We start from the raw sequence: 21,129 nt of genomic DNA on the forward strand, positions 1-21,129 counted from the left end.
TGTCATATAAATTTGAAGAACTGTTACAAACAACACGAAGATACCATCTCCAAAAAATAAACAAAACGAAAATACCACAGCACTTCCGGATCACTCTCCTTGCAAGTAATCGGCCAGGGGCTACGGTAATGATGGCGCAAGTCAAGTCACGAGGCGCAAGCTTTAAGCCTCAGCTAGCTAGTGCTGATTCATTGCTCACCGGCCGGTCCGTGAGTGAGCCGGTGAAGCACCGACGCTACCACTCGGCCAAAGCTTTGCTTTCATTCGTCCACCTCAAGAAAACGGCGTCGCATCAGTCAACCACCTAGTGACCTAATGCGATAATTACCCTACGGCAGCAGCAGCAACATCCAGTGAGAGCAACGCCAACTAGTGCTCGAAACAACTTGAGACGCACGCGAGACCTCAGACATGGCAGCCAAAGACGGCCACACATCATTGCATCATGAAAAAGACAAGCCGAGCTACCTCAACCCTCACTTGGTTTAACTGCCAAGAATATTTTCACAACACGGAAGAAGCAGTAATTAAGCTCTGAAATTAACTGCCTAATGGACAGAAAATTACATGATAAGACGGAACAAAGCATGAATGTGTGTTTCAGACAAGCAACAAGTCGATCGGGTACATATAAATAGTAGCATCAGAGTATCTCCAGGGAGAACCGATTATATAGCGAGTTTGAATGAACATTATGCGGAAAAGAAAAAAGAAAAAAAAGAGTGGAAATTAAGTAGGCTCGGAACAACAAAACTTTAAAAGAAAGGCGGTTAACGACGGCGACGGCGTAAGGGAATAATTGTAATGGTCTCTAGAAGCGACAGCGCAATCTGCCAATCTGCCTTGGCTTAGCTATGAGCTAACATGGAATGAAGCCTTGTTCCCACATCATACGGCTGGCCAGTCCTTCCTAATCTCAAAGTGGTAACTCATCTCCAAGTAGTTCTTGCCATCATCGTCAATAAACTGGAAATGGAAAGAAAAAAATTGTTAATTGCAGAAGTGGTTAATCGACCAATCAAACTGAAGAACAAAGTGATTAGTGGAACATTAGCTTTAAATTTGATAAGTACTGCATGTATTACCTTTAGTTTAGCAGAATAGGAGCCTCTTGCAAACATGCCAGCAGGGGTGGTCTCTTCTTCACCCTCATATGTGTAGGGCTCTGCCTGGGGACTGAATGTCCCCAGCATCATCTTCTGGTTCTCAACTGCGACAGGGGAACATCGGATCAACTACTTCTAAAGGGAAAAAAGCCCAGAGCACAGCAAATTAAGCCTATTTATGTACCAGATGATCTTTATTACTTTTGCAGTTAGATAATCACTACAAAATCCACATATGATTAGGAAAGGTATTTCATCAACTTCTCCAGCAGAATTTTGTTCGTTGTTGGGGAAATAATTTTCATCAACTTTTCTCAAGTCATGCAGGGGATATTGTGTCAATTTCAGCGTCTTATACAGATGTCAGATCCAGGAGGGAAATGTAGTGCAAATTAATATACTCCTTAAGGAAATAGGTCAGTTAGATGCCATTACGTTATCTAAAATGTCCTACATATCTTTTTCTTGACGTCTTAAATGTTCCTGAAGAGTACCACAGAAAATTTCAGAGAATCATTTACTGTGGCATTCAAAAGGGAACGATCGATGTCACTTCAACAAATTTAAGAGTACTATATTCAACCATCATTTTCATTTGATCTAGAATCTACTTCTGCACTAGTACGATCTAACAACCAGCTGAAGAATGATATTAGGAGGAGTGATCATGTTGGTGTCTGTGTGTGGTGTCACCTCTTACTCCAGTCTTCCAGACGGTGTTGGTGTACTTGAGCCCCGACACAATGTTGTTGGAGACGATGAACGAGAAGCGGAAGCTGTAGGCGCTGCCGTCCTTGAGCGCAAAGGCGTAGCCCTTCTCGTCGGGGACGAATGGGATGGGCAGGACCAGGTCCGGCCGATCCGGCGACAGGATGGTCAGGTTCAGCACCTTCACCTCGGGCTCCGCAGTCTCTGTGTTCCTCAAACAATTTCAGAGCCGATCAGGTAAATAATTGGCAGATGGATACAAAGTTGAGATCAAGAAAGCAGGCAGGTCGGCGAGGAGGGTGTTGTGATGTTAACCTCCGAGCTGCTCTGTGTCAACCTGCCCAAGCAGTTGCTCCTTCCACCTCCTCAGACTCTCATCATCCTGCATCGATCATCATCGTTAGAAACAAACGAGGATCGCATGAGGAACGAATCAATTCAACTGCCAGATTTCAGTTTCATCGGTATCAGCATTGAAGAAAGTTTCCGAGAATGAATGGCATGGAAGGAAACGAACAAAACAAATCACTAATTAATCACTGATTAATCGGCAGTTAATTACCTTGTCGAGCTCGAGCTGGTCCTTGAGGGGCACCTGGGGGCCGAGCACGACGGCGCGCTTGGCCTCCTCATCCTCCTCCTCCTCGACCTCCTGGTCGGGGTGGGCGGAGTGCTCATCCTTATGGTCCATGGCCGGCGACGCACGGACGTGCGCTCGCAACTCTGCCTCCCGCGCGAGGCTCCTCCTCCGTCACACCTGGGAGAAGGCCGGGCAGAGGGGTGGCGGTGCGGTTGACGGGGCGAGCGGCGGCGATCGGAGGGAAGGAGGGAGGGAAGGGGGGCCGCGGTGCGCTGCGCTCTCTATCTTTTATGCTCGAGCCCGCCCGCCTTAACTATTTTAACAGGCGCAATCGGTGGCGTGGCGACTCCACCTCCCCCGCGACGAGCGCGCCGCGCCACCCGAATCCAAACCCCCGACGCGCCTTTCCAGGATCCCCGGCCCGGCCCCCGCGGCCCGCGGAAGACCAGGCACAGCGCGCGCGCAAGTGGGCCTGGGCCGCTGAGCTGGACCGAGCCGGGCCGACTACTGGAGCCGGAAGTGAGTGGAAGCCGCCGGTGGCCGGGGAACTCTGAGGCTGGTGGGTATGGCGAGGGGCGCGAGGCCGGTGCGGTGGCCGCGGGTGCTGGCGCCGGCGCACCTGGCCGGGGCCATCCGGCGGCAGAAGAGCCCGCTCGAGGCGGCGCAGCTGTACGCCGACGCGCCCGGCTGGTACCCGCGCGGCTCCTACCGCCACAGCGACGCCGTCCACGCCTCGCTCCTCGCCGCCGCCTCGTCCTCCCCCGCGCTGCTCCCCTCCCTGCTCCGCCGCGTCCTGCGCCGCTCCCCCTCCGCAGACGCCCTCCTCGCCGCGTCCATCCCGCACCTCCCTCCCACGGACGCCGCCTCCATATTCCGCTCCTCGCTCCCCGCCTCCCCCGCCCCGTCCTGGTCCCTCTCCTTCTCCGCGCTCCTCCGCCGCCTCCTTGATCGTGGCCTCCTCCCCGAGGCTGCCAGGCTCCTCGCCGACTTCCAGGGGCGCCCTGAGGTGTCCGTAGCGTCCGAAGATCTCACTCTGCTGATCGAGGAGATGTGCCGCCTGCGGCGCCCTGACCTCGCGCTCCAGGTGCTCGAGGAAATGTCTAATCAGTGTCTTGAGCCGGACAGAGGCGCCTACCGCGCGATCGTTCCTGCGCTCTGCGATGCTGGCATGCTCGACGAGGCTACGCACGTCGTCTACTCCATGCTGTGGCGCGTGTCGCAGCGGGGCTGCGATGGGGATATTGTGGTGTTCCGGGCGTTGCTGGTCGCGCTCTGTGCTGCTGGCCGGGGTGAGCTGGCAGAGCAAGTGCTGGATAAGATTATCAGGAAGGGGCTGAGAACGCCAGGTAGTAGGCGCTCTCTGCGCGTTCCAATGCTTGCTGTGCTTACCATTGAGGATGCCCGGGAAGCCATTGACCGTGCTTTGGTTGTCCGAGGTGGACGGACTGTTGCGAGCTTTGAGTCCATTATTCTTGATCTCTATGACGAGGGACGGTTGAATGAAGCAGACAATTTGTTTCAGGACATGGGCAAAAAGGGGTTCAAGCCGACAATATGCATGTTTGAAGCCAAAATCGTTGCCTTATGCAGGGAACAGAGGGTAGATGATGCAATCAAGGTGTTAGAGGAGGAGTTGGCCAAGAATGGTCTCGTTCCCACTGTGACAACATATAACTTGTTAATGAAGGGTCTTTGCGATGCTATGCAAGCAATGAAGGCCCTCGGATACCTTAAAAAGATGGATAAGCAGCTTGGCTGTGTTGCTCGAAAGGAGACATTCTCTATCTTGATTAGTGGATTGTGTTCAGAAGAAAAGTTTGTTGAGGCGGCAAGGGTTATGGAGAGGATGGTGAAGAACCACCATCGTCCTGACAGAAATGAATTCAGCAACGTTATTGAAGGTTTATGTTCTGTTGGCAGAACATACGATGCATTGGTATGGCTAGAGGAGATGGTTGACCATGGAGAAACACCTGATGTCCGTGTTTGGTCTTGTTTGGTTTCATCATCTTTAGGAGTAGGAGAAAGCGTTATGGTTGCAGCTATGTGAGAATTAGGATTTAAGACAACAGTACTCTTGCAGCACACCAAAGACAATGCAACGGAGTTGCCTGTGATGGTAATAACGCTGAAGAGAAAAAGAAAGACAGTCTGCCTGTAGAGATTAACCTGAATTCTTGCCAGTTTGTATCGGTATGAAGGGGGGGGGAATTGAGCTAGCTATGTTGTGTCCACCAACACGAGGAGGTTCAAGGAGTGCTGCTTGCTTCTGTTTCGGCCTGAGGCATGTTTGATGAACAGGTGGAGCTGCCATCACAATGAAAACCATGGTGCTGTTGTGGACGTGGTGGTGACAGGTTGGAATCTCAGTAACGCTGAAGGAAAGAGAAGACCGCCAGGAGAGGTGACTTTCTTTATACACCCCCACAAGACCCAGTATGGATTCGTGGAGGAGCAGCCAAGAAGCTCGCAGGTATCAATTCTTATTTCTGATGGCACGGCTGCCATTGCCAACTTGTTCTTGAGAGTGAACACAGACCCAGCTTTTGATCAGGGTGCTGGGAGTAGTGGCTGAGTTTTGTATGGCACTGTGGTGGACTGTTGGCAGCCGCGCAATAGTCATGGTGTTGGGATGTTTATAAGGACCTTGAAGTATGCTGAATGTTTGGTTCTTTCATATGCCGATGAGTTGTAATATTAGTATTAATATCGCCCACTGTCGGGCTAAGCATAACGTCATTGTAGGGCAGGATGCTGTCATGTGGAGAGACTAAATCCCAGACTTTGTTTTGTGTAGCTATTTAGTTTTTGAGCAAGCTTGATAAAGGAGCAATTCCTATCACTGATAGGCTATCACTCACATATTTTATATCTTATTGTTTGTGTGACGGCAGAATGATTTCCGGACGTCGAATTTTTGTAAATAGCATTATCGAACTAACAATGTCCTGTTGTTCGTGGTTTGCAGAGGTTGGCTACCAGTGCACTTGATTACTCTTTTTTCTGCTGTTCTTTTTTGTCATGGTTCATATTTTCAGAATTTAGATCAAAGCATCATGCCTCGTTTCATTAGAGTGTGGAGTCAGTTGTTTGACATTTGTGCAACCACGCTGTTTATTTCTGTTTTTCAGCCTAGTTTAATACGAGTACTTTCTAAATTCGTTTAAGGAATTTCAAAATGTTGCATATCCTGATGTTTTGCTTTATCAGCATTCTGTTACCTAGTAGTTTATTCATGAAATCTCAAGTACAGATTTCCTTTTGGATAAGTTTTCAGAATGCGCAAGACTTGATTGATTCTAATATTATGCTTTGTTTGTCATGGCTTTCTTCCACCTTTGATGGTTCACATCAAGCTTACTATATTATGTTTGCAAACTAACCAGTCTTCTCGTGATAATAAAACCTGCAGATAGAAGTTGCCTCATCATGCTCAGATTTGCACAATGTAGTTGGTGATACCTATTGGGTTGCTACTAGATACTCTTTAACTTATTTTTATTCGTGATAGCTCCCATGCCAAACTGCATCTTCCCGTTAGAGACGAGATGACGCACGGATTATCTTATAAACCACTTCTCTGGTTGCAAACTGTTGAGGAGTACAGTATATGACATCAACTATTGTGGTGAGGAAGGCCGAAGGCCACATTAATCCAGCTTTGATTGTTTTAGATTAAATAACTTGTTCTGATGCATCACAGATCCATTGAAACTGATTCGGTCTTTCAAACAAACTAAGGAACAGAAATTTATAAAGAGCTGACTAACAATATGACTATAATTGTACCATGTTATATTTTACAAAATTGCCAGGATAATCTCCAGGCTTAGGTACAAATTGCCAGATCTTGTCTGGGCTGCAAAATACCATTTATTCAAACCATACCTAGAAAATTGCCGGATCTTTTCCAGGCTAGCAAAATTGCTGGATCATCCAAATAGAGCTGCTGCTGCTACTTACTACTACTACAGTGCTTGCCGGTTATTTTCTGGCAAGGTCATCCAAGCAGAGAGGTGTACAAAATTGCTGCATCTTCTCCAAGCTGAGCTGCTGGCTGACGACACAAACGACCTTCTCCTAATAGCTCGCCCATTGTCCCCTCGCTGGTCGGCCAGGAAAATTGCTCGGGAACTGCGGGCGGCGGGGGTGGCAAGCATCGGAACGTTCCGGCGGCCGTCCACCATCCAAAATTGCCGGACTGATCACGATGCTGCTCATCTGACACTACGACTATAGTAGAGTATATATATAGATAGACTAGACGAGTACCATTTGGAAGTGAAGGTTTTGGAGTACCGATCGGCGATCGAGGGCTAATCGTCGCTGTCGTCCCCGAACAGCAGGTCCTCGAGGCTTGAGCCGCCGGAGCAATGGAACTCGTTGGACGAGCCCTGCGTCTCGTTGCCGTCGGCGGCGTAGTAGTTCATGCCGCTCCCACCGGCACCACCCATGCCGTGGAACTCGGGCAGTAAGTTGGAGAAGTTGCTGTTGCCGGTGAACGACGGACCTGGCATGGCGCTGGCGTTGCAGGGCTCGAAGGGGCGCCACATGGCCAGATCGGACATGGCGCCCGCGTAGCCGCTGCTGTTGCCGCCGTCGTAGCACGGGAAGAAGCCGCCGTGCCCGTGGTAGTTGCCGCCGTTGCCCTGCATCGGCAGCTGGTAGCCGCCCATGCCGTGCGCGCCGGTGCCGGTGCCGATGACGTCGCGTTGCTGGTTGTACGACGCAGGCTGCTGCAGCTGCATCCGCTGCATCGTGTTCATGGCGTCGTGGTAGTAGTCGCGTGGCATCATCATCATCGCCTGGTCGAGCAGGGGGGCATCGTGGCGGGGGTTGTTGTACGCGGCCTGCATCGCGTTCATGGCGCCGTAGCTGCAGCCATCGGGCTGCATCATCATGCCGCCGCCGTGCCATATGGCCAGTTGGAGGAGGTCGGCGCCGCCTGGTCCCTGCTGCTGCAGCTGCTGCATCGGGTAGCCGCCGTCGTCGCTCGAGGAGCTCCCACCGGCAGCAACCGGTCCGGAGTCCACGCGCGCAGTCTCGACGACCGCGCCGCCATCGCCCGCGGGCGTCAGCCCGAGCGCCCTCCGCCTCCCCGCAGCGGCCGCCATCGCGGCGTCGACGGCCCCGAGCAGCTCGCGCAGCTCGTCCAGCGTCATCCGGCCCAGCTCGACGTGCGGCGCCGCGAGCGCGTCGGGCCCGCCGTGGCGCACCCGGGCCAGCTTGGTCCGCTCCTTGACCAGCAGGCCCTCGAGGTAGCCGCGGTGCGCGTGGCCCACGCGCCGCACGGCCGGGAGCGCGCGGTACCTGGCGAGGACGCCCTCCTCCGACTCCACCACGGTCGGCGCAGACGACGGCGACGGGGACGCCGCAGAGCACGGCGAGCTGGTCCGCCTTGTCCAGCAGCCCGCGCCTCCGGTTCTTGAAAGACAGGCCCCGCCTCCGCTCGTTCTCGATGAGCCCCGTCGGCGTCTTGCCGCGCGGCATGGCTCCTCTCCTCTCGTCTCCGGTGGCTGCAGAAACCTAGCTAGGGGCGGGCCGTGGCGGTGGCGAGATTACTGTAGCCGACCGGCCGGCCTGCCGGATCGGGATATATATAAGCGCGGGCCGAGCCCCACCGGGCAGCCTGTGTTGCACCGGACGTGGCGGACTCGATCGGTGCGGCTAGGGTGGCCTCCCTGGTGCCCCCTGGGGGAGCCGCGTCATTAATTACTCGGCGTAATTCATTTTTAGTTGGAGCAAAATGCCGAGTGGCGAATCCATATCCAGGTTTGGATCGTCAATCCCGTGATAATTTGCACTAAACAATGTGTCGTCATCACTAATTAAGCTTGGGGGATTGGCTTGGCTATACGATATGGTAATATCCTTTTGCAGATCTGATCGAGCCCGAATCCTTGGCCATTAATGCTGGATCGGGCCTTTCCTTTTTTGCTTCTCCCGTGCTCCGAACAATTTGGTGGAGACCGTGCGTGCCCCGAACAAACTTCTCCCGTGCGTGCGGCCGACCCGGGCTCCGAACCTTCTCCCGTACGATTTGGAGGGTCCCACGTGGACAGGTTCAAGGCTGGCAAACCAGTTCCATCCACGCATTCAAGTCTAGTTTGATCCACAACAAATATACACTCCCTGTAAAGAAATACAAGAGCGTTTAGATCACTACTATTTCCTTATGTCCTTATGGAGGGAGTAGTCTTGGTTTTGATTCATTCGCGTACCAAAATTGATGGAGCATGGAGTATGTCAGCTAGGAATGCAAATACGTGCACTTCAACCCTTTTCAAATTTTCTTTCAACACATACGACAATTCTTCTCAAGGGAAAGCATGCATGGGCTTTCACCGCTTCGGTAGACTTGCAATGATCTAGTTTCTTTTCATATATTCCAAGCCGGAAAAAAAAGTTGTAACTGTGGGATTTTTCATGAGTTGGATTTAGTGTTGAATCTTGCATTAATTTTGCATATTTTCTTAAAACAGAGGGCCACAATATATCTAACAAATGCAGCTATATCTTATGTCTATATATACCAATATAATGATAATGATAAAATATAAAAAGATTCAAAGGGGAATATCAAACTAATCTCGGCCATCAAACCAGGTCAATCCAACGACCTAGATTGCTCAAACGGTGAGTGCTCAACAGGTTTAGCGTGCAATTAGTATCATACCAAATATCAACGTCAAAATTAATGCGCAAACAATATCATACCTAATACTCCCTCTGTTTTTATCTACTCTGCATATTAGAGTTGACTGAAGTCAAACTTCGTAAAGTTTGACCAAGTTTATAGAAAGCAATACAAACATTTACCATAACAAATCTATATGATGTTGAAAGTACATTCAATAATAAATCTAATGTTATTGATTTGTTATTGTACTACCTCCGTCCGGTTTTATTGGTCCCCTTTGTATTTTGAGTCCAACTTTGACCATAGATTTGACTAAAAAATTATAAGTTGTGTGTCAAAAAACTTATATTGTTGGAATCATATCTGCAAGAGGTTTCAATGATACTATTTTTAGGGTATATAACTTATTTTTTAATAGTTGAATCAGAGGTCGAAGTTTGACCCAAACTACATGGAGGCCTATATGTTAATATTTTTGTTTATAAACTTTGTCAAAGTTTACAAACCTTGACTTTTACTACAGCTAATATGCGGACTAAATAAAAATGGAGGGAGTACTTTTGCGCAATTGATATACTACCTAATATTAATGTGCATTACACATCACATTTAATAGTATTGTCATCAACGTATTATCAACTGTGCAAAGTGCATGAACGGGACTAGTGTGTTTAGTGATAGAAGCAAAAGGAACCGTTCAAGGTTCCTGGTTTCCTAAATCTACTCCCTCTGTTCCGAAATATAAGTCTTTCTAGAGATTCTAACAAGTGACTACATACGGAGTAAAATGAGTAAATCTACACTCTAAAATATGTCTACATACATTCGTATGTTGTAGTCCATTTCAAATGTCTAAAAAGGCTTATATTTAGGAACAGAGGGAGTACATGATAAGGAGTGATGTGTAGAGAGAAATATCTCATCGTTGCTGAGAAATGCTTATTGCGCTTAATGACCGAACGAGACAATTAAAAGCACAAGTTAATGATCTACATAACCAAGATATGCATGTACATATTTTTCATTTTGCACTCTATTATATCACTTTTGAATTTTAATAGTGCATTTTAATATTTTATTATGTAGACATGATTTGGAATTCACCTCTGGTCCTCCACTAAATGGCAACCTTTCACTCGTGGTGGTCTGAAAGATGGTGAAACTTACGCTCTAGGGAAGGTATCTATCTTACTGTTCACTAAATATAACAGTTCTACCATTTCACCTTTCCTTTTTATTATACGAAACTAGTTTTTTTCATGTAATAAATCTATAGTGTGTCCAGTCTGGATGATCCAAACCACCAACCTATTGCCACTAGACCTATCAAAGCGCGATGGTGTAGATCAAGGTCGTGGTGTAGTAATCAAATACTAGATTTTGTGTTGTGATCAAATTGTACATGTAGAGATATTTTGTATTGATACGTTGGAGTGTCGATGCATGGTATGTGCAATGAGCTATTTGGAGATTATACCACAAGATCAATGTACAATGTGGCTCCTTTATCTGAAAAACATATGTATGTCTTGAAACCCACATTGTGGTGTATGTTTCGAAAAAATGTGAATATTCTATGATTTATTGAAAACTAAATCTACATGTGTTGAGAAAATGTGAACTTTGATTTGTTAAAAAATAAATTTGCATGTGTTACATGGATGTGTTCAAAAATTTCTACTCATTAAAGTGTGCAATCTGGTACAGAAATTCTCCAATATTAACGAAATGTTCAAAGATAACAAAATAGGACATCATGGGGTGGCTCGTGGACGACGGACGATACAAGTTGGGGGAGTAATTGTCCTCATTTGTGAGGCGTGATGGTGATCCGAGTGCAGGAGATGGCCGTCCTTGGTGTCGAATTCCAGCATGGCCACGACCGCCCTCCTCGAGGGTGGCGGTGCATCAGGCTCCCGAAGCACGATGATCTCCAAGGTGTGAAGGAGAGGGCACCAACACTACTCGTGGGAGGGTTCTCCATCTGTCCATCATGTTTCCTGCTACGGATCGCTCGACCATGGAGAAATCATTCCACTCGCCAATGAGCCTAGGATGCGATCAACGCGTACCATTTTCTCAATGCACCTCTATCACATCCCCTAAAACTTAACTCTACTTACCACCTTCATAAACTTAACTTCCAAAAATTTGAGGGGTTTGTGAGGCCTAGTCCTTCCCCTAAATCTAACTTTCAATAGTTTGAGAGGTCTGAATAGGTGAGTGTCCAAATTCTCCTACTTTTGAGAAGTGGCTTGGTTATTGGGGAAATTTCCTTATTTTAAGGGAGTTCTCAAATTTTGGGACAAAAGCTAGATAGGTAGGTCCCAAAAAATTAGTTTTCAAAGTGTTTTATGATTTTTGCGGAAGTACGAGGATACCCGTTTTATTTTGAGACTGTCCATGTGGCGGCTGAACAAATAGGGGTTGCACGGGCGAACCGGTCTCCACTCTCCAAAAAGTTTTCACTACTGCTTAGGTCGAAGCTTCGCATTAAGCAAGTACAATAAGATGATGTATGCAGGCTATAAAAGATGCCACATCAAATTTTTGTTTAGTTGAAAGAGTCTTCCAACATCCTTTGTGAGAGGAAAAACCAAGCCACGTATTAATGACATAGCATTAATATATGACTTATTATTCTATAAAAATGGACTATTTTATTGGTTATAGATGATAGGTCTACTTCACATAGCAAGTTGTGGGTTTGTACTATCTCCATTCTGATTTATTAGTCTCCTTCGCATTTAGGGTCATACTTTGACCATAATTTTAACTAATAAAATACTATTTCATCATGTAAGACGTTTTTTTGATACCACACACGACACTAGTGTAAAAGAAGTGTCTTACATTACGGGACATGGGTAAGTTATACATAGCAAAAATAATATTATCAAAAAGTTATTTAAATATGAATCCAACGATATAATATTTAATGACATGCATTAATATTTTCTTAGTTAAATCTATGATCAAAATTTGGTATAAACTATGAAGGGGACTAATAAACCAAGACTATTATAATGCTCTAATTTTGCTTCCTTTTCACGTCCAAATTTTTTCCTAATGAAATGCTGCAAGGAGGAAGCGGAAAGGAAATTGTTATTATGTGCGAAGGGAAGGAGGCCAAGCAACAATCCCTTTCCATTACTATCATATATACTCACTCCTTCCATCTATATAGGGCCTAATGCATTTTTTAAGATCGCATTTGACTATTGATAAGATTAATAGTACATGACATGCACAATGTAAAAATTATATCATTGAAAGCTCCTTTCACACACGAATTTAACAGTGTGCTTTGTGTAAGTTGTATGTCATATATTATTGCTCTAATATTTGGTTAAAGTTAGTCTCGAAAAACGCATTAGGCTCTATATAGATAGATTATATAGACTCAGACGATTTGTATACATATATGCTCATGCATTTACCTCTATGAACATACGTACGCACACTCTATTTTTATAAACACTGTCAAGATACTAAGCCGGCAGTCGCTATAGACGTCTTCGTGATCATAGAGCATGTCTCCCACACCGAACACACGTCGCCCATAGGGCTGAGTTAAATCCAGCAAACATAACTCGACTAGTTTGTTAACACCAAACTCCGCTGCGGGTAAAATGCCGGTCACTATTATCTCAGGCGATGCAGCCGAGGCTCAGGCACCCTTCAGTAGGCTCTGGCGAGGACGCCGGCCTCCGTCTCCATCACAGTCGGCGCGCCGCCCCAGGGGTCGGCGCAGACGACCGCGACCTGGGCCCCGCAGAGCGCCGCGAGCTGCCCGGCCTTGTCCAGCAGCACCCTCCTCCGGTTCCTGAAGGCCAGGGCCCGCTTCCGCTCGTTCTCCATCAGAGCCGGGACGCCCTCCTCCGTCTCCATCACGGTGAGCGCGCCGCCCTCGGGGTCGGTGCAGACGACCGTGACGGCGACCCCGCAGAGCGCCGCGAGCTGCCTCGCCTTGTCCAGCAGCCCCCTCCGCCGTGTCGTGAAGGCCAGGCGCCGCTTCCGCTCGGTCTCCATGAGGCGCGCCATGGCTTCGTGGCTCCGGTGGTCACTGTTGCCGATCGACCGCCCGGCCTGCCGGATCGGGATATATATAGGCGCGGCGCGGTCTCGGACGCTGTCGCTACGGTCGTTGTGCGATGTGATTCGTGGACTTCGAAGATGCAAAAAGGCAGGAGTCTGTATATATGGAGAGCCTTGACGTGCTCGTAGGTACAATCCGAGGCGGAGTTGGCATCCGAGTATAGATCGTTTCCGCGTCTGCACGTTCGTACGATCGAAGCGGAAAATTGTTGGAAATATGAGCAAATTACTACGAGATTTAATCTGAATAAATAGAAGATAAATCATGACCACAACAGCAGAGATTAAACTAATCATACGAACTAGCATAGTAGATGAACATATCACATTTAGGGCACATACTAGAAGCATGAATTCTACCACGACCTCGAACAGGAAGGATAGAATCACATACGGTGCAGCACCGCCGGTGTTGACATTGTCACCCATGTCGTCGAGGACGAGGTTGGCGAGGTCGGGGAAGAAGTCGTCGTTCGCGAAGTCGTCGCTGCCAGCAGTCACGCGAGTGCGCTCCCCAAAAATCTGATCGCCCCTCTCCCGTACAGGATCACGAGAGGCGGGGTTCCGGAGGCCTGCTGTCCCTTCTCGCGGTGCACGCCGGAAGGAGGGATGGAGAAGACTTGCTTGACGACGCAATGATCTGGAATGGTGGTGAGAAACCATACGAAGCCGCGGCCGCTAGGGTAGACGTCTGCCTGACTATATAGTGCGGGTTGGGTAGGTCGTGGGAGTAAACCCCACGTCCGAGTCGTCACGATCCAAAAGAATCGGAAACGGTTCAGTAATTAACGCGTCCGTTAATTATTAATTAATGACTCATTAATTTTCCCATGCAGCAAAAATATAGACAACGTGCATAGCTCTGTCCTCGACTCGGCTCAATCACGCAACCCGCGGCGCGGCGCGGCGAGTCGTGGCGTGGCGAGGCGAGCGAGGAGGAGGAGCGTGTGTGTAGGTCTCCTCTTCTCATGCTCATACAAGTGGTAGAAGAGCTCACCTTATAAAGAGGTGCAACTCTCTCTCAACTTACGGGGTAGGACTAAACTTTAGCCTCACTCACTCCACTCACATGTGTGCATGAATAGGCCAAGAGAATTTCAGAATTTTAGTTAGGCTTTGGGCCAAAGGCCTACTAGCAAAATTTCAATAATCCCCCACAAAGTCTCATTGGCACATCTCATCATTTAGTTCCAAAACATTGTTTTATATATCGGTGCTTAGTGGAGACTGTAAAGTTGAACTTCCACTTAGAAATTTATGCTACACTAGATCACAACTTGAATAGTGGACTATGCCTTGAACTACAAGTTTTCTGTGAAACTAGTTTCACACAAATTCTTGACCGATACTGGGCTGCCGCAAGGCTTCCCCGCGGGTGGAGCGTATACGTCATACTCCGGGGCCTTTCATGAATTTATTAGAGAACACCCAATTCTCACAGACTGCGACGTTAACAGTCAAATTCATATAGGTGTGTTCCTCAGAAGATGTTCTGCAGGACAACATCTCTGCCTACCCGAATAAGCCACTTGGAACACATTAAGATAAGTATCAACCTGCCATGCAGATCAGGAGAGTATTGCATCTTCACGGAGTGGGATAATTAATATAGGGATACTCTCCTCCCAGCTGACCAACAGCTTGTCTCCCACTTCTACTTCACGGGATCTCTGATCACATAAAGTGGGTTACCACTATGGACAACTCATGCGGTGGGTCTCAAACCCATCTCCATCGATGCATTATCTATCACATTACGTGATAGACCCTTTGTGAAGGGATCTGCTAAGTTTTTCGACGTTTGGATATAATCCAACGTAATAACTCCGGAGTTCCTCAATTTTCTGACAGATTTTAGTCTCCTCTTCACATGCCTTGAGGACTTCATATTGTCCTTAGAACTGTTTATCTTGACGATCACAGTTTGATTATCACAGTTTATCAGGATATGGGGTATTGGTTTTTCAACCATAGGTAAGTCCATCAAGAGTTCACGAAGCCACTCTGCTTCAACAGTGGCAGTGTTTAATGCTGTGAGTTCTGCTTTCATAGTTGACCTCGTTAAGATGGTCTGCTCGCAAGACTTCCAGGAAACAGCGCCACCACCAAGTGTAAAAACATAACCACTTGTGGCCTTAATCTCATCAGCATCAGATATCCAGTTTGAGTCACTATAACCCTCCAGTACCCTTGGATACCCGGTGTAGTGAATCCCATAGCTCGCGGTGCCTTTCAAATAGCGCATAACTCTCTCAAGCGCATGCCAATGATCATCTCCCGGTTTTGACACAAACCGACTCAGCTTGCTCACAGCAAAAGAGATGTCAGGCCTTGTGGCACTCGCCAAATACATAAGCGAGCCAATAATCTGAGAATACCTCAGTTGATCTCTAGCAATCCGTTGATTCTTTCGAAGCAACACACTAGCATCATATGGAGTTGGAGAAGGCGTGCAGTCGCTATACCCAAAACGACTCAAGATTTTTTCCACATAATGAGACTGAAGCAGTGTGATCCCACCATTCTCATCTCTCAACAGCTTGATGTTTAAGATAACATCAGCTACTCCTAGATCCTTCATCTCAAAACAGCGAGATAAGAAATCCTTAACCTCCTTGATTAAATCAAGTTTGGTTCCAAAGATCAATATGTCGTCGACATACAGACAAAGAATAACTCCTTCGCCCCCACCATAGCGATAGTACACGCACTTGTCACCATCGTTTACTACAAAGCCGGCAGCAGTTAATGTTCTTTCGAACTTCTCATGCCACTCCTTAGGAGCTTGTTTAAGGCCATATAAAGACTTTAATAACTTGCACACTTTCCTTCATAACCAGGTACTACAAAACCATCTGGCTGATCCATGTAAATTTCCTCCTTCAACTCTCCATTGAGGAAAGTCGTCTTAACGTCCATTTGATGAACGAGAAGACCATGTGAGGCAGCCAGTGATAGTAGCACCCGAATTGTGGTCAGTCTAGCCACGGGTGAGTAAGTATCAAAGAAGTCTTCACCTTCTTTCTGGGTATAACCCTTGGCCACAAGCCGTGCCTTGTACTTTTCAATCGTATCATCAGGTCTAAGCTTCTTCTTGAACACCCACTTACATCCTATAGGTTTGCACCCATAAGGACGGTCAGTGATCTCCCGGGTACCATTAGCTAAGATGGAATCCATATCGCTACGTACAGCTTCCTTCCAGTAGTCAGCATCAGGAGATGCATAGGCTTCTGAAATAGTCCTGGGTGTGTCATCCACGAGGTACACAATGAAATTATCACCAAAAGACTTTGCAGTCCTCTGTCTCTTACTCCTCACAGGAGTTCCATTGCTGCCCTCAACAGGATTCTCAACGTGTTCCATCGCAATGGTGGGTTCAGGAATTACAGTGAATTCCTCACTAGATGGAGTAGATATCTCCTGATTTGATGAACTCGACATATCCTTCATAGGAAATATGTCCTCAAAGAAAGTTGCATCATTTGATTCCATAATCGTACCAACATGCATGTCGGATACCTCAGATTTTATTATCAAAAATTTATAGCCGATGCTATGAAAAGCATAGCCCAGAAGAACACAATCCACGGTTTTTGGTCCAAGCTTGCACTTCTTGGGAATTGGTATATTGACTTTCGCCAAACAACCCCAAGTACGTAGGTAAGAGAGTTTCAACCTTTTCCTTTCTCATTCCTCAAATGGAGTCATGGTCTTATGCTTTGTGGGAACTCGGTTTAGGACATGACATGCAGTCATTAGCGCCTTCCCCCACCATTCCTTGGATAGACCCGAAGTGTCTAACATGGTGTTAACCATATCAGTTAAAGTTCGGTTCTTTCTTTCGGCTACCCCATTTGACTGGGGTGAGTAGGGAGGCGTCCTCTCATGGATTATACCATGTTCCGCACAAAACAGATCAAATTCATTGGAAAAATACTCTCCACCACGATCGGACCTAAGCCGTTTAATTTTTCGATCAAGTTGGTCATTTGCCTCAGCTTTATAGTTTTTTAAAAAAGTCAAAGCCTCATCTTTTGATTTCAGAAGATACACATAACAATATCTAGTGGAGTCATCAATCAACGTCATGAAGTATCTCTTTCCACTTTTTGTTAACACGCCATTCATCTCACAAAGATCAGAATGTATAAGCTCTAGTGGCGCCAAGTCTCTTGCCTCTGCAGTCTTATGAGACTTGCGAGGTTGCTTAGCTTACACACATACTTGGCACTTGGAGACTTTGATAGTAGAGATTTTCGGAATTAAATTCATATTGGCTAACCGTGTCATGCACCCAAAGTTAATATGACAGAGTCGTGAATGCCAAATATCAGACTCATTATTGTGGCAAACATTATTAATAACTTTAGTGCAAATATCTGATAAAGGTAGGCGGAACAAGCCTCCACACTCATAGCCTTTTCCAACAAATTGTCCACACTTAGAAATTACAACTTTATTGGATTCGAAAACCAACTTAAAACCATCTCGACATAAACGGCAACCGCTAACGAGATTTTTATTGATGGACGGCACATGATGAACGTTCTTCAGACGCACAGTCTTCCCCGAAGTAAACTTCAGATCGACCGTACCAACACCTCAAACGATGGCATGTGACCCGTTCCCCATCAGCACGGGTGAAGTCCCTGTTGCCTTGATTCCTTCATATCAAAATCACCGATGACAACATTAGCGGACTTGCCGCTCTTCTCATGTTCGCGCTCCTCAAAGCGGTTAGGACATTTCGGAGCCCAGTGATTAGGATCACCGCAGACATGGCATAGTCCCTTCCCCTTCTTATGAGAATTCTTCTTGAAGTTGGTAGAATGTGATGGCTTGTTCTTTGTATCAAACTTGCCTTTGCCCTGAGTTCTGTTCTTATTGTTTTTGAACTTGTTGGGCTGGGAGTTCTTCTTCTGTACCATGTGGGCACTAGAACCTCCCTCGGCAACTCGAGCACGTGTGTCCTTTGCTCTCGCCTTCTTTTCAACATCAAGAGTACCAATGAGATCCGCAACGGAAAACTCCTGTCTCTTGTGTTTCAGGGAAGTAGCAAAATTGTTCCACGAAGGTGGAAACTTGGCAATGATGCCTCCGGCAACAAATTTGTCCGGCAACACATACTTGAAGTACTCAAGTTCTTTTGCGAGCGATTGTATCTCATGAGCCTGCTGTACAACAGGGCGCTCATCAGTCATCTTGTAGTCATAGAATTGCTCCATGACGTACAACTCGCTGCCGGCGTCCGAGGCACCAAATTTGGCCTCGAGCGCAGCCCACATGTCCTTGCCGTTGTCGAACGACATATACGAATCCACAATGGAGTCATCAAGAACACTCAGAAGAGCGCCTTTAAACAGGGTATCGATCTTCTCAAAAGCTTCCAACTGTGCTGGATTAAGATCGCCCTCATGCTTGCCCTTGGTGGCATCATAGCAGCCCATGGTCTGAAACCAGTAGACTGCTCTCGTGCGCCACCTCTTATATTGCGCCCCCCTTAAAGGCAGGCGGCTTCAGATGTGCAGCAAAACCACTCGGAGTAAATTGCCTATAATCAGGTTTTTGAATTGTTGGAAATATGAGCAAATTACCACGAGATTTAATCCGAATAAACAGAAGATAAATCATGACCACAACAGCAGAGATTAAACTAATCATGCGAACTAGCATAGCAGATGAACATATCACATCTAGGGCACATACTAGAAGCATGAATTGTACCACGATCTCGAACAGGAAGGATAGAATCACATACGGTGCAGCGGGTGCAGCACCGCCGGCGTTGACGTTGTCGCCCATGTCGTCGAGGACGAGGTTGCCGAGGTCGGGGAAGAAGTCGTCGTTCGCGAAGTCGTTGCTGCCAGCAGTCGCGCGAGTGCGCTCCCCAAAAACCTGATCGCCCCTCTCCCGTACAGGATCATGAGAGGCGGGGTTCCGGACGGAGGGATGGAGAAGACTTGCTTGGCGGCGCAATGATCTGGAACGGTGGTGAGAAACCATACGAAACCGCGGCCGCTAGGGTAGACATCTGCCTGACTATATAGTGCGGGCCGGGTAGGTTGTGGGAGTAAACCCCACGTCCGAGTCATCACGATCCAAAAAAATCAGAAACGGTTCAGTAATTAACGCGTTCGTTAATTATTAATTAATGACTCATTAATTTTCCCATGCAGCAAAAATATAGACAATGTGCATAGCTCTGTCCTCGTCTCGGCTCAATCCCGCAACCCGCAGCGAGGCGAGTGAGGAGGAGGAACGCGCGTGTAGGTCTCCTCTTCTCATGCTCATACAACTGGTAGAAGAGCTCACCTTATAAAGAGGTGCAACTCTCTCTCAACTTCCGGGGTGGGACTAAACTTTAGCTTCACTCACTCCACTCACATGTGTGCATGAATGGGCCAAGAAAATTTCAGAATTTTAGTTGGGCTTTGGGCCAAAGGCCTACTAGCAAAATTCCAACAAAAATTGCCTTTTGTCAAATTATTTTTCTTTGGGAATACACCCACAAATACGGTATATGGGTCCCACCAAAAGAAGCCTTTTGTCGGATGGTACGCGCTGCCCGTTCTATCTCTCAAACTAACTCATCCATTTATTCCATCTTTGCTAACTTAAAATCATTCATATTCATATTTATTAGACCAAAATTTCGACTTCAAAAATTTATATAAAATATAAATATGAACTCCTGTCGCAAAGACTTTTAAAACAAGACAGATTTTGAATACATTTAAATCAGTTCGAAAGATCATCAAACATATTTCACAAAAAACACATCTATTTCAATTCCGCATTTAAAAAAAAATATTCCACTATTTTGAAATAAACTTTTACAAGATTTTAAATAATCTATTTCAGAAGTTCTCATTTCAGTTTCATATTGTTTCCATTTTCAAAACCCGCATTTTCACTTTTCACTTTCACTGCTTGTTTCACAAAAATCAGATATTTTTTAATTCCATGTTTTGGAATAACATATTGCACTCTTTTAAAATGAGATGCTATACGTTTCAAAATAATCAATGTCACTAGTTAACATTTTAATTTCGTATTGTTTTCATTTTCAGAAGACACATTTCACTTTCCATTGGCTTTTTCACAAAAAGCATGTCTATTTCAATTGCATATTTTTTAAATGGAACATTTCATGCTTTTGAAATAAATGTGTACTCATTTTAAAATAATCAGTTACACAAGTTGACATCTCAGTTTCATATTGTTTTCATTTTCAGAACCCACATTTCACTTTTCACGGTTTGTTTCACAAAAATCACATATTTCAATTTCACTTTTTAAAAATAACATATTTTCACACTTATGAAATAAACTATTACACATTTTAGAATAATCAGTTTCACAAATTAGCATTTTAGTTTCATATTTGGGGTAAATAGGTTTCTAGTGAAATAGGTTGGTTTCACATTTGTCTAGCTAAAAAAGGTTTGTTTCACATTTTTCTAGTGAAATAGGTTTGTTTCACGTATGGAATGTAAAATGTCAACAATTAAATTTTATTGAGGTTTGATTTTGTTCTGAAGGTCCTGGCAGAAGGAGTTCAATTATATAAAAAATTAATTCTGAAATGGAATTTTTGTTTAAGAGATATGAACGATCCAAATTATGAAAAAGAAAATTAAAGTGATGGAGAAAGATGTGTATCATGCATGTTTCCTTTTTCTGACTATGGTAGAACCCACCCAGTGGTGTGTCTCCAAATACGTAAAAACGTTAAAGGTAAGTGTTCAATACATACATATCCAATCGTAGTGGGTCCTAGTCACACAGATCTCAAAGAAAATGAATGGTGGTAGTTGTACCACTAGGTAACGTTAACGCGCAAAGTGACTTCGTGGCTACGCGAGTTGCAAGGTCGCTGGCTCCTGGGCCAGCTCAGTAGCGTTTCAGTCTGCTCTAGTTTTTCTAATTTTTAGTTTTCTTCTTTTTTTTTCTTGTGGTTTTCAGATTTTTTTTAATCTCTTTTCTTCTCATTT

The 21,129-nt window shown here is 46.1% G+C and overlaps 3 protein-coding genes across 3 annotated transcripts; 1 reads left to right on the forward strand and 2 right to left on the reverse strand.

Annotated features, from left to right (window-relative positions):
* Positions 1–527: 527 nt before the first annotated feature.
* Positions 528–2,680, reverse strand: LOC123063034 (rho GDP-dissociation inhibitor 1). Its single transcript, XM_044486749.1, has 5 exons — positions 2,377–2,680; positions 2,130–2,196; positions 1,800–2,018; positions 1,086–1,210; positions 528–966 (listed from the first exon to the last, which is right to left on the reverse strand). The coding sequence occupies exons 1-5, from the start codon at positions 2,503–2,505 to the stop codon at positions 889–891; spliced, it is 618 nt and encodes a 205-aa protein (XP_044342684.1). The 5' UTR covers positions 2,506–2,680; the 3' UTR covers positions 528–888.
* A 92-nt stretch (positions 2,681–2,772) lies between these two features.
* Positions 2,773–5,412, forward strand: LOC123063033 (pentatricopeptide repeat-containing protein At1g05600). The gene has a single exon (XM_044486748.1). It carries the CDS (start codon positions 2,960–2,962, stop codon positions 4,442–4,444), a length of 1,485 nt encoding a protein of 494 aa, XP_044342683.1. The 5' UTR covers positions 2,773–2,959; the 3' UTR covers positions 4,445–5,412.
* An 832-nt stretch (positions 5,413–6,244) lies between these two features.
* On the reverse strand, positions 6,245–7,884 carry LOC123057107 (uncharacterized). Its single transcript, XM_044480248.1, has 2 exons — positions 7,838–7,884; positions 6,245–7,791 (listed from the first exon to the last, which is right to left on the reverse strand). Exons 1-2 carry the CDS (start codon positions 7,882–7,884, stop codon positions 6,711–6,713), a joined length of 1,128 nt encoding a protein of 375 aa, XP_044336183.1. The 3' UTR covers positions 6,245–6,710.
* Positions 7,885–21,129: the final 13,245 nt, after the last annotated feature.

Source organism: Triticum aestivum, chromosome 3A (genome assembly GCF_018294505.1).
Source record: "Triticum aestivum cultivar Chinese Spring chromosome 3A, IWGSC CS RefSeq v2.1, whole genome shotgun sequence".
NCBI lineage: Eukaryota > Viridiplantae > Streptophyta > Magnoliopsida > Poales > Poaceae > Triticum > Triticum aestivum.